At 40.7% G+C, this 13,605-nt stretch overlaps 1 protein-coding gene across 1 annotated transcript in view; it reads right to left on the bottom strand.

Moving 5' to 3' along the window:
* Positions 1–10,268: 10,268 nt before the first annotated feature.
* The window catches only part of MAP3K9 (mitogen-activated protein kinase kinase kinase 9), a 118,835-nt gene continuing 115,498 nt past the window's right edge, over positions 10,269–13,605 (bottom strand). Inside the window, exons 10-11 of the mRNA XM_074235829.1 lie at positions 12,254–13,051; positions 10,269–10,977 (exon numbers count right to left, since the gene is read on the bottom strand). Coding sequence (XP_074091930.1) covers positions 10,493–10,977; positions 12,254–13,051 — 1,283 coding nt within the window. The 3' untranslated portion in view covers positions 10,269–10,492. The remainder of the gene's footprint in view (positions 10,978–12,253; positions 13,052–13,605) is intronic.

Raw genomic sequence — 13,605 nt, 5'->3', positions numbered from 1 at the left:
TAGAGGAAAAAACCTATTTTTATTCAGCACTCTTCTGTGTTTAAACAGTATTAGGGAGATGAAGTAAATTGAATGCAAAAGTAAAGAGAGAATGGGAGAAAAAAAGACAGGACAGATGAACCCACTCAAAGAGAGAGGGAATTGTTGGTCAATTTTCTCATCATTAGTTTCAGTAAAACTAAACAGCTACTTCATCCAAGCATAATGGGGACTTCTTAAAAAAAGCTTCTCTGTAAATTAAAATAATTTAAACTCCATCTTTCATTTTCTTCTAGTCTTCTAGAAAAGCTCTTAGATTCTAGTATAACTGTTTCTAACTGCTGCAGAAGGAGAATTAGAATTAATGACTGACTTAATCATAACAGTCCCTGGAGGTCCCAAGGATGTCTGAGTCCAAGATAACAGAGTGAGAAAAACTTGGTATCAATTTCCTCAAATTTGCTTGGAAAGGAAGGGAGAAGTTGAAATAGAGAGGGACAAGAGATTTGCCATACTAAGGGCTCCAAATTTAGGATCTGGAAGAACTTTAAAGAAAGATGTAGATAAAGCTGTAGGACATGGATGGAAAGAGAAGTTTGTAGATGTGAGCAAAGAAAAGAACCATTAGCACTGGAGTAGGAATAAATAAATGGCACAAAGATATGTTCAGTGAACAGTTGGAGAAGGATCAAAATTCCCATGACCCATTGGGCCTATATATCAAAGGAGAACAAGAATCTTAAAAATTTCTGTCTTAGAGAGATTTTTTGATTTTCCAAAGTGCTCCCTCACACTCCCACTCCCAATCCCTATGCCATTGCTTTTAACAACTTTCTCTCTTTCACTATGTTCAGAAGAAATCCAGATAGACTCTACTCCCCTAGCACTGAAGAAAAAAAGCCATAAACTATGGATTTCATGCTTTCTATGGAACGGAATGGAGATGCTAAAAATCATACATTCTTAACTGAAGAAGAATGAAGGTAAATCATCCTCTTTTGGCAATTGATTTAAGTCCCAGATGAATATAACCATATATCTCACCTTCCTTAGAACACACATTTAAAATATAGAACCTAAAGATTCCTATGTCCTATATTCTTATCGTACACACATTTTCCTTAGTCTTTCTGATAAAATGTAAGTTACTCGAGAGCAAGAATAATTTCATTAATTTTTATCTCTAGAACTTTGGCACATAATAGGTGCTTTAAAATGCTAGCTTACAGTAATACCTTATAGACCACTGGAAAATATTGGGGAAACATTAGTACCCCACTTTCCCCAAACTAATCAATCTAAAGCTGATGCCCAAGTAAGGGTGGTCTATGATTTGGAAGTCTTGGCATCATCATCCATAAGTCTATGCTAGGGTGTGAAATGCTATCATCAAGGTTTGAAATGCAAATACCTATGGGAAGAAAAATATTTATCAGCTAACATCTGGAGGGGGGGGAAGAAAGGTTGAAGAACATGGGAATATCACACGCAGGAATTGGGCCCATAATGGAGAGAGAGAGAAGGAAAGGAAGTTAAGAATTCAAAAGACTGGGGGTGGCTAGGTGGCATAGTGGATAAAGCACCGGCCCTGGAGTCAGGAGTACCTGGGTTCAAATCCGGTCTCAGACACTTAATAATTACCTAGCTGTGTGGCCTTGGGCAAGCCACTTAACCCCATTTGCCTTGCAAAAACCTTAAAAAAAAGAATTCAAAAGACTCTCTTCACTAACATAGTCCTCATTTAGATCCAGATTCTAGCAGAGTTAAGACTCATTTTGCCATTTGTGACTGCATTTAGGTTTTCTTGTCAGAGATTAGAGTGATTTGTCATTTCCTTCTCCAACTTATTTTACAGATGAGGAAACTGAGGCAAACAGGGTCATAGAGTTAATAAGTGTGTGAGACTGAATTTAAACTCAGGAAGACTTATCTTATTGATTCTACATTCAGTGCTCTATCTACTATTCCACCTAATGATGGAACTGAGGATAAGAGATGAAATAACTGTTTCCAGGGAGATAGGAAATCTATCATTTCAGATACAATGGTTTCAAATAAGTGAAAGCAAATAATACATATGAGGTGTGAGGAAGAGGAAGAAGAAAGAAATTACTAATTCCATATACCATTCATATTTCTGATTTAGAAACTCAGGATTCACTTCCTATAGACAGTGCTCACCTTCACTGGAGAAGGTTTTTTAATTGGGAAGAAAATGTGTACATAGGACCCTAAAAACAAAGCTTTTCTAATTCCTGTCCAACCTTACCTATCAGACATAGGAAACTCAGGTATAAAGAGGTCAAAAGGGAAAACCATTTCAAGGATACAGAAAGAATAAATCAAAGCTCTAATGAAAGTGGATAAGCTCTCTCCTTTTATAGTCAGGCCCAGAGAACCAATTTCCTTTTCCTGATAACTGCCCTCCCAAATTTTATTATCTGACCCAATATTACAAATGGAGAGAATACAGAGAATATTCTTAAGAATGGAGAAGCATAGGCTATAACTGCAGGTTTTTCAACTCAATGATGGAAGGGATTAGGGAGAGTAGTGTTTTAGAAAGTTAGGCCTGAGAGTTAGAAGACCTGAATTCTAGATCAACTATTACATTAATTAGTTCTGTGACCTTTGACACTCTACCTCCTTGAATATCCTTTTCCTCATAGGTAAAATGAAGAAGTTGGATTATATATTCTAAGGTTCCTTCTAATTCTCATTTGCTTTCATGCAATGAGAATACAATAATCCTAGGAACAACTGTCTTCATTTTGTAGTCAGGTAATTGTTCCAGTCTATCTCCCACTCATTAACCTAAAATAATCTCATCCCCCTTCAAAGACCACACAAGAATAAGGAATGGGTAAGCCCTGTGTATTGAAAAGATTAAAATATCTTCACCACCCAGAAGTATATCAAGAGATACAGATACAAACACACACACACACACACATACACACACACACACACACACACACACACACACACACACACACACACACACACACATTTCTTTATTTTTCCAACTCAGGCAAATACTGACTTGTTTAAAACAAAAAATAAGCATTTAGGAGTGGTAGTTACTGATGCATCATATTTCCCTAGAAGGAGTCTGGCTATGCAGAACAATTTCTAAGCCTTGAAGGTTTAGAAGGAATAGAATATAATGATGCAAAAGATGCAAGCATATTTCTTAAACTAAGCAATTTGGAAGATTATTAGAGCTGAATTTAGAGCTCCATGACAATAGATCTTCAATCTGAAGGGAACTTAAAAGAGGTATTTTTATTCACTTTACAGATAAGACAACTAAATATTAGAGAGGTTAAATGATTTAACAAGATCATCCCTGAGGGTCAGGGGACTAGAATATAAGGTTTCCTCCTTCAAGAACAGTGATCTTTCCATTTTACCAGAATAGCAGAAGATTGAGGGGCAGCTTGGTGTAGTGGACTGGATTCATAGTTGCAAAGACCTGATTTCAAATTTTACCTCAGACACTTGCTAGTAGTATAATCCTGGTTGGGCAAGTCATTTAATCTCTCTTAGTCTTACTTCTTCATTTGTAAAATTGGGTGTTGGTCTCAACTAACCTTTAAGGTATCTTTCAGTTCAAATTTGTGATCCTATGAATCTCAATGGGAGTCAAAATGGCAGAGGAAAGCCAAGAAGTTGACTGGATTCTCCCAAGCTCCCTCAGAAACAATATTAAATCTCTAAATAGATTCTGGAGGGACAAAATCCATAAAGAGATGGAGTAAAACAAGCTTAAGATAACTTAGAAAAATTTCAAGAAAGGTCTGTATCAGATGAGTAAAAGGGGAAGCATAGGAGAGTGAAGATAGTGTCTAGGCAAGGCAATGGGAAACTCTTAGCCACAGCACAGATCAACAACCAGGGACCCCTCCCAAGACACAGAGACCAGCTGTGAGACTTCCAGCCCCAACATGGAAGGCAAAATACCAACCTCAGAACAGTGGAACAACAGCATGACTAGGCTGAGCCACCCCAGTACAATAGGCAAGTCACAAGCACCTGAAGCCCCAACACAGCAAGTCAATGACACAGGGCCCTGATCCCTGTCCCAAACTTCTTGTGCCCTAGGAGCAGAATACAACTTTTAAAAATGAGCAAAAAACTAACAAAGAGCCCTGACCATAGGGTCAATTTTGTGCTACTATGACAAAAGAGAAGATCAAAATACAAACTCAGAAGAGGATGACAACAACATCAAAATATGAATGTCTCAAGTCCAAAAGTCCTCTTGGAAGAACTCAAAAAGGATTTTAAAAACCACATAAGAAATATAGAAGAAAAATTGGGGAAAGAAATGAGAATTATTCAAGAAAATTATGAAAAAAGAATCAATATCTTAGAAAAGGAAGCATAAAAAATTGACTAAAGAAAACAACTTTAAAAAAAATTGGTCAAGTGGAAAAAAAATTCACTGAAGAAAACAGTCCTTTAAAAGTAGAATTGACCAAATGGAAAAGGAGGTACAAAACCTAACTGAACAAAATAATGTCTTAAAAATTAGGGCAAGCATAAGCTAATGAGTCTATGAGACAAAAATTAAAAAAAATAGAAGAAAATATAAAATACCTCAATGGAAAAACAACTGACCTGGAAAATAGATCCAGAAGAGATAATTTAAGAATTATCAGACTAGCTGAAAGCCATGATCAAAAATAGAGCCTGTACAATATCTTTCAAAAAATTATCAAGGAAAACTGCTCTGATACCCTATAATCAGAAAGTAAAATAGTCATTCAAAGAATCCACAATCACCTCCTGAAAGAGACCCCAGAATAATAACTCCAAGGAACATTATAGCCAAATTTGAGAATTATCAAAGAAAACACTGCAAGCAGCCAGAAAGAAGCAAACCATGTATCAAGGAGCCACAGTCAAGATTACCTAGAACATAGCAGCATGTACATTAAAGGATCAGAGGCTTGGAATATGATACTATGGAGGGCAAAAGATCTTGGATCACAACCCAGCAAAACTAAGAATCTTATTTTAGGGAAAAAGATGGTCATTCAATTAAATAGGGGACTTTGAAACTTTCAGAATGAAAAGACCAGATATGAACAGAAAATGTAATCTTCAAATAAAATATTCAAGAAAAGCACAAAAAGGATAATTAGAAAAGAAAAAATGTTATTCAATAAGGTTAATTGAGGGAAGTAATCAGAAGCAAAACATTAATAAGGGGGGAAAGGTGAAAGGAAAGAGAAATCAATCTTGATTTGGAAGAGACCTCAGAGATCATTTAGTCCTAATGATATAAGAATCCCTACCTGACAAGCCATCCAATCTTCACTCTAAGACCTCCACCATCCATGACAGGCTGTTTCACTTTTATATAGCTCTAATTGTAAGAAAAGTTTTTCTCACATTAAATCTAAATGTGCCTCTCCACAACTTCCACCTCTGGTTTCTAGGTCCAAGCTGGTGAAGTCTAATCACTTTTCCAGGGGACAACTCTTCAAATATTTGAAGCCAGCTATTATATCCCTCCTTTCATTTACCCCCTACCCCAAAATCTTCTCCAGACAAAACACCCCTAGTTTTCCCAGTCCTCATATGGCATGAACCTGAGTCTCTTTTCTATTCTAGTGTCCTACCTCTGGATACCCTCAAGGTTTGTCAAGTCCTTTTAAAACATGCCATATGCAGAACTAACCAGAGTTTTCAAAATATGACTTGAGCAAGACTGAACACACCAGCACTATGACTTCCCAAATCTGGATCAAAGATTCCTTCTCTATAAAAGTGCCATGCCTGGAAGTCTCTCTTGCCTCATCGCTATCCCTTGAGTTCCCTGGATTTCTTGACAGCTAATGTCCCACCTTCTCTAACTGCTTTCAATCTGAGATTATCTTCAATCTATCTTGTATAGCTCTTATTTGAACATAATTATTGACACATCTCCCCCTTAGACTGTGCTCTCCCTGAGACAAAAGACTAGATTTTGCCTTTCTTTATATCTTCACATGGTAGAATTTAATAAATGCTTGTTGATTTGTCTTTAAATTATAGGTGTTTCATAGGACTGTTCCCACTTTTCATATCTGTGAGTACCCCTTAGGCAGCAGCCTAAAAGTACAAAGTCACCTTGTCCAGAAGACCTGGTACAGTGGTACAATGACATGCTTCCCTTCCATTCAAATTCCACTCAAAACTACAAGGAAAGAACTCTTCAGGGCTTTCTGAATTAAGATTCTCAGGACTTGACTGGCTGGGCACCTCACTTTCTGATACTTAATGTGACATGCTCACATATTCAGCCTAGGAAGACTTCCAATCTCTGAGTCTCTTCATAGACCTTTAATTCTTTCCCCAGTGTCTCTTCTCTGAGATTGGAGCAAGAATGGACTTTATTGGATGGGGGAAGGAGGTGTGAGGAGGTGCCAAGTGAAAGAATCACTGTTCCTAGTCAGACACCTGGGCTTAAAATTTGTAGTCAAAAAACCAAATTCAACAAAGGAGCAACAAGTCCTTCCTTTTGAACATTAAACTATTTCCCTAAGACACAGTAGATTTAAGAAAATAAAGGACTTAAAGGACAAATCACAGGATTCTAGAGTTGGAAGGACCTCAGCAATCCTTCTAGTCTAATCTATTTGCAAAACAGAATGCCACAGCATTATACTCAAAACCTATCACATAGTCTCTTCTTGAATACTTTGCAAGGTAGTTCAAGGTAGTTCATTCTCCTTTTGCTCTTCAGTCATTTCAGTCTTGTCTGACTCTTTGTGAACCCATTCAGGGTTTTCTTGACAAAGATATTGGAGTGGTTTGCCATTTTGTTCTCTAGGCCATTTTACAGATGAGGAAACTGAGGCAAACAGGGTTAAGTGATTTCACAACTAGTGACTGAGGTCATATTTGAACTCAGGTCTCCTTGCCTCTAGCCCCTTGCTCTATTTACTGACCCAATTCTAATTGTTAGGAATTAACTAACTGATAAGAATGGTATAAATGGTATAAAGTTTAACTCAAATTACAAAGGGAACTAAGGAGGTAAGTGGTGTGGTAAGGGAGAAATATTGGATTGAGAGTCAGAAGGACTAGGCTCAGATCCTGTCTCTAGATGACCTTGTGGTACAGCTAAATCTCTCTTAAGTCTGTTTTTGATCTGTAAAATGAAAAGACTGGGTGAGATGGCCTCTTTAGTCCCTGTCAGCAGTACATCTGGGAAATACCTCAAGATCTACTCTACCCAGGTTTATCTTTAGGTCAAATCGGGGGGAGGGAAAATCAGGTTTCCAGAATCAAAAAGCCCACACTTTATAGTGACACCTTTTATTTTTTACACTACTAACAATTCTTCTACTTTCTCCATTTCCTTCTCTGTAAGACAAAAATGAGGCTGATGGCCAACCTCACTGATTATTTGTTGGGAGGAAGAAAGGAAAATTTTTTATAAGCAACTAAACACACTGTAAATTTGCAAAAACCTCAGAAGAGTTTGTGCCAAGCAACGTTTCCCTCTGACTGTAATGAGTCTCCTCTAATCAGTTTTCTTCTAGACATACTAGAAAGGAATAAAATACAAATGAACTTGGAGTCAAAGGGATGAAAGACATTGTACAAATTTCCTTCCCTCCACACCTCAATCAGTAATAAAGGAAGCTTCTTTCAGGAACTGGCATCATTTCTCAATTGAAAATTAATCTCTTCCTGCCAAGGAGCCCAAAGTACTTGATCAATATTGCCTTGTGAGCACTCATACCCTATGCTTTGGGAGAAAAGCTGGTGATGTCTTTTCAAAAGGGGCTAAGTGATTCAGCCAAGGTCACAAGGTAAGTAAGCATCAGAATAAGGAAGAAGAGCCTGAAACCCAATCTCCTCCTACTCCTCTGGGGGAAGGTCTAAGCTCTAGATGACAGTTGCCTTTTATCATTTTTACTTTGCTTGCATACTCAGATGTATTAACACCTCTCCCTTTCCACCAGCAAACATTTCAAGGAAATTGAAAAAACTTTTAAAAAAATCAGTGCTGTTTCTCATCAGACACTTCAGGGCCTGCAGTTAAACCTCACATAAAGAAGGGAGTTGAGAGAGGACCTTGGGGTTGAAAAATGCCTACAATTTAAAAAGTATCCTTCAAAATTATTTGAGTAGAATTACAAGGTAGTATGAAAGGCAACTCAGATGCCCAGCAGCTGATGACCTCTCAAGGAAGTAAATGAGAACTGTATCTGAGTTAGTGATGTGAGCAGAAACCTTAGGAAATAAATATTTTCTTATACCACATTCCATGTGGTTTAACACATTGCATAGTGTTAAGGACTAGGGTGCCTAGGTAGCACTAGAGAAGGTCAACTACTCACAATGAAAGTAGTTTGACCCACAGCTTTGAGGTCAGCTCCTGCTTAGAACCACGGAGAGCATAAAGTTAAAGGGCAAATATCAACTCAAAGGTCATTCCCAGCTGGTCTCTCACCTAATGTCCCCAGCAGAAGTGATCTCTAACCCCAGGGATGACAGGCCAAGGTGTGAGGAAAATAATTATTCCTTCCACTGCTTTGCCATGGGCTGGCATAATGGGAAGAGGATGAGGTAGGGCAAAGGTCACCTGCCCTTGGTACAGAAGAGAAGCAGGGCTCATTGGGTCAGAGGTAAAATGTTATTGTGAAAAATTCACTATCTTTATAAGCTCTGGGCCTGCTCAAGAAGAAGCTTTCCTCTCTGTAGAACCTTCAAATTCTGTTCCTCCCTGAAGAAAGGAAGGAACCCTATAGGAGACTGAACACTACCCTATCTCAAGACTCAGGGTCTCACCAGAAGCCCAGTGTACTGTTAAAAATTACAGGTAGATTTCACTCAATTCATAATATGATGGAGAATCAGATTGGGAGAGTGGGTGGTATTGGTTGAAGAAACAGATGAAAAAGACTATAAGTTGAAGCTGATTATTCAAGTAAATAAATAAATTCCATAAATATCAGAGCTGTTATCAATTTTTTTCCTTTAAATTGGGAAGATTGGGCAATACTTGGAAGAATCTTGCTGCTCCAAAGCCCAGTAGGTCAAGAGGCTACAGTATGTGGAAGAGAGAAGGCACAGAAAAACTCTGGTCAATTTTTATGTTATGAATATTAGGGACATCCTATGCTTTATAGATATTGTCTCTGTGCTCTTAGGATAGCTCTTTTTAAAGTATTTCAAAACATTTTATGGACATGGACAATTGGAGTAAAAGCGATTTGCTAAAGGTTAGAAGTCTGGCTGCTTGAAGTGAGAGAGTAACTCCAGAATTTTGATTCCCATTCCCTAGGGTTCACCACTGGATGCCTCTCCTAAAATTTATGAGAAAATCTCTTAGAGTTTGAGTGATTTTTACTAACCAAACAGTTGGGCTTGCAAGTACTGGTTCCCAGAGAAGAGAGAGAGAGAGAGAGAAGAACAAGGGGAAAGGACATAAAAGAAAAAATCAAAGGCGTATAACAAGGCCATCCCATGGAGATACAGAGTTGCTGTCCTGTTTTCACCAGGTCCTTTAGTTCAGAGTAACATACAACCAGCCAGAAATAGCAAAGGGCTTTGATATCCCCAAAGTAGCAAATGTAGAAGGTAAGAAGCAAGTAATACAGCTTTGCATATACTCCATGGGGAGACCCCATTACCTAAGACAAGGGTCAGACTTTGTTTCTAGTACCTAAGGTGGCAACCATGAAGGTTCTCCCAAGAACCCACTCAAAGCGGAGGCAAATGTTTTTCTAGAAATATCATTTGGGCACATACTGATCATAGGGAGGTCAGTTCTTTAATTATGAGATAGCTTCCACCCTTTGCTAAGTCTTTCTGAAAGAAATCAGAACATAGACTCTTCACTATAATTTACTCTATTTCACCATCCCTCCCCCCTACCCCCAAGTCCCATGGAGGTGAACCAGAAAGCCACCTCTAGGCTCAAATAAATAGATCAGACAAGTAGAATGGGGGGACCATGGGAAGATGGAAGGTCCATCAAGTCGTAAGCCTTTATCACCCCACCCCCAAGCATTCCTGACATCAAGAGGTGACCTTGAACTGGATTCAAGGACAAGGGTGGGGATAGAGAGTAGCAGAAGAATATCCAACACTAGTGTTTGCAACCTCAGAACTCTGGGAGGACCAAGAGACTCTGGAATAGACCCTGGGCATAGTGGTGCTGGAGGATGGTGGACAGGTTTGGCTGCGACTGAGTTGCCATGCCATAGCCAAAGGGTAAGGAATTCTGCAGAGCTGGAAGGCCATTCACACACCTCTTCCTTCCCTGCCCCCTCCCCCCCCCACCCAGTTGACAGGGTACATCAAGGTGTGGTTCTAAACAGGAGAGCTCACTGATGACTAGGGTGTTTGGAGCAGCTGCCCTCCCCACCTCTTCTGTCTTCAAAGTGCATTATCAGTGCAAGAAGTAGGACTGGATCTTGGGGTGCCACTTGGTGGGAGACACACAGGTTCTCCCAGGTCCTCTCTTTTGCCCAGACCCCTACCCCCACTCCAGATTTCTCTTATGCTAAGACCAAAACTCTTGCTGAACCTCATAGGTAGTGGATCTGTGTGTGTTTAGTTCAGATCTACATAGTGGAATAGTGCTGTCCTGGCTCTGCCCCTCTGCATCCAGATCCAAAAGGGCCTGTTCAGTAGGAGGAGCATGCCCAGCCTGAAATGGGAGCAAGGCAGGAAGCCCTGGCCGCTCCTCCACAGTGCTACTGCTGCTTGCAAAGCAAGAGTCTAGGTTGCTGGGTGTCTCTGTGCTCGAGCTGTTCGCAGGGGAGGCGCTACGGGCATGGCTGGGAGACACAAACCACCAGGGGTCTAGCCGCTGCCGGTTGGCAGAAGGGCGGGGCCGGGGAAGAAACTCCAGAGTCTTAGGTCTTTCCAGTGTGGAGTCTTGATGAGTGTTCCACCGTCGTGGGGTTGGGGGGAAAACCAGGTTGGGGTCTGGCAGGCGAGGCACCTCTCCAGGATCTCGGCTAGGGCTTGGAGTTTTCAACATTCCTGGACAAGGAGAAGAAAACATCTAACTGAAGGGCACGAGGCAAGAGTACTATGCAAAGGAATGAGTATAAAAGGGGTTTGGGGAATGGTGTTGGACAGTGAACCCCAAAATAATCCTGTCAATGACATGATTCTCAGTTCTTCTGTGTGCTTGCTTGGTAACTAGAGAGCTTAGGGTGACCCACAAGGGATTGGAAGGAAAATGGGAGAGAAATAATGCAGTTTGCACCATGATCTGGAAAACTCATGTAAATTTTTTGACCCTCTCATTGTACCAAAGAAGTCTGAATTTTTTCTTTTTCTCTCATGGGATGTTTACAGTGCCCAACTGTAAAATTTGGGCATATTTATGGTATTTAAAAATAAAAGTATGTTGATATTATATAACACTAAACATATTTTATACATTTCTGAGATTCTAAACTTTTTCTGTGTCATCTGCTGGCCTTTGTCAGTTGTCTGTGACTGTAAATGCCCCCCAAATGCCCATTAAATTTCTTATGCTCAGTAGGGAAAGCCATGATGGGTTTTTTTTGTTTTTTTTATTGTACAAGAAGAGTGCTAGGGTTTAAGTAATACACATTGGTATGAATACCAGAGGTTAGCAGATGGGTATCCATAAAGAGAAGGCAGAGAGGAAGAATAGAGCGCAAAAGAGGATTCATACATATGGCAAAATATGCCCATATGTGTCCAAGCACTATATTAGATGAAGTAGAAGTCAATGAGTATGTGTGAAGAGGATGTACAAGAATGGGTGTGGATCTACCTACTAAGAGTCATCTGGGTCAACACTATAATGAGATGCAGAAGCTTAGCACATGACAGGAAATAAACCTCATAATCACTAGAGGAAGTTTTACTTCCCCAAAATGGGAGTATTTTGAGTTTTTAAACTCAAACTCCTCAAAACTCTGGCAATAGCCAGAAGTTACTTAGATAAATTATCTCCTATATGTTATACAAGCTATGATGACAAAATCTCCATATGGCTCCTGTGTTTGATTCTTCTTAGGCCCCAGGAAATTTCACTTCAACAATACCCAAATAGGAAGAGGCTTTTTGGAGCAAAGGATAAACTCTACTTAATTAGATCAAGGGCAAATCATTGAATTTCCCTAAGACCTCAGTCTCAGTCCTGCTTTAACAATTAAATAGAAGTTTGCCTTAGAAGAAGGGAAACTTTGTTCATTCATAGAGTATTCCATAAGAAAGAGGAGAAAAGAAGAGAAGGAATGAGTGGTGGTGGTGGTGGTGGTGATGTGGTGAGACTCACCTGGTGTGGCACTCAGGCCATTGCTAGATGGGCTGCCATTGGCCAGGGGTGCCACTGGCTTAAGTGCCCCATCAGAAGGAGTTCGCCTGTGCCCAGGAGGTTGTGTGGGAGCAGAGAGGGTGACATGAGTGGGAGTCAAGGACTGTTTGGGGTCTCGTTTGAAACGTTCAATTTGGACATTGACCAGTGGGTTGTTGGTACGAGGAGGCAAAGGAGCAGCCTCCACCGGACTAACTGGCATCTCATACACCACAATCTCATCGCTGTCTGATCGAAGGAGGGACCGAGTAGAGTTGCATTCAGAGATGGAGGACAAAGAAAGCAGTGTCAGAGAAGCTGAGGGATCCCCCAGGAATAGCACTGGTTCCTCCTTCTTGAAGAGCTTGCGGGAAGGGGGACTGGTACTCCGGCGGGGGCGGCTAGCCCTCTGGAAGAGTCCCTCACGCCTCTTCTTCTCCTCTCGAGGTGGTAGCTCAGGTTCTTCTGGAGGTAGTAGCTGGCACTTCCCTGCCTCCAGTAGGTCAAAACCTAGGCCTGTGGCAGCCAGAACAGCCCCACAGCCCAGAAGAGCTACCTCACAACGGCGATGTTGGGTTCCACCTCGCTTGAGGCTGTTGGTGGGTGTTAACTGTGGGGTGCTGGTAGCTGAGTTAACTGGGGTGGGCTCCTCATGGGTTCCATCAATGGGTGGGCCATCTACCTCCTCACCTCGTGGGAATGGAATGCACAGGTAAGACTGATTGGAGGAATGGATTGCTCGGTTCTCCCCACCCCTTAGACCTTCAATTTCTTCATCCTCTGTGGGGAAAGAGGGGTGACAGATGAGAAACCAAATTGATTGAGCTGGAAGCTTAACTCTCTTCCTCTCTCCTGGCTTCACTGAGTTATAGTGCTACTCATAAGAATTGAGGGGGAAAACTACTGTTGTTTGGTGGTTACCATAAGAAAATAGATATTGAACCACTAGGACTTTCTCTCTAAAATCTTCTAGTGATTATCACTATTCCCTCTTAGCATGTCATCTTTCCCATCCCTCTAAGAGAAAGATCAGTCAATTTATTATCTCCCTCCCTAGGGACTTTTTCACATGAGTTAGTAAAAAAATAATGGGTCATAGCAAGCCTAAGGAGGGGGTTTAGCTGATGTCAGATTAAGTTGACCCATTCAAGATAAAGCTTTGTAGGTATGCCCTCCATGTTGTTAGAACTGCCCCCCTCCACCCCCAGTATCCCTGAGAGGGAGATTCTTGGGTGAGGAGCAGAAGGGAGAGCATTTGAGCTCTACCTCCCACTGCCTATGTGTGGGAAGAGAACCTTGGGAGTTTCCCATCAGTATCCTGGGGTCATTCCTGG

Source organism: Macrotis lagotis, chromosome 4 (assembly GCF_037893015.1).
Source record: "Macrotis lagotis isolate mMagLag1 chromosome 4, bilby.v1.9.chrom.fasta, whole genome shotgun sequence".
Taxonomy (NCBI): domain Eukaryota; kingdom Metazoa; phylum Chordata; class Mammalia; order Peramelemorphia; family Peramelidae; genus Macrotis; species Macrotis lagotis.
This window is presented reverse-complemented; position numbering and strand designations above follow the sequence as displayed.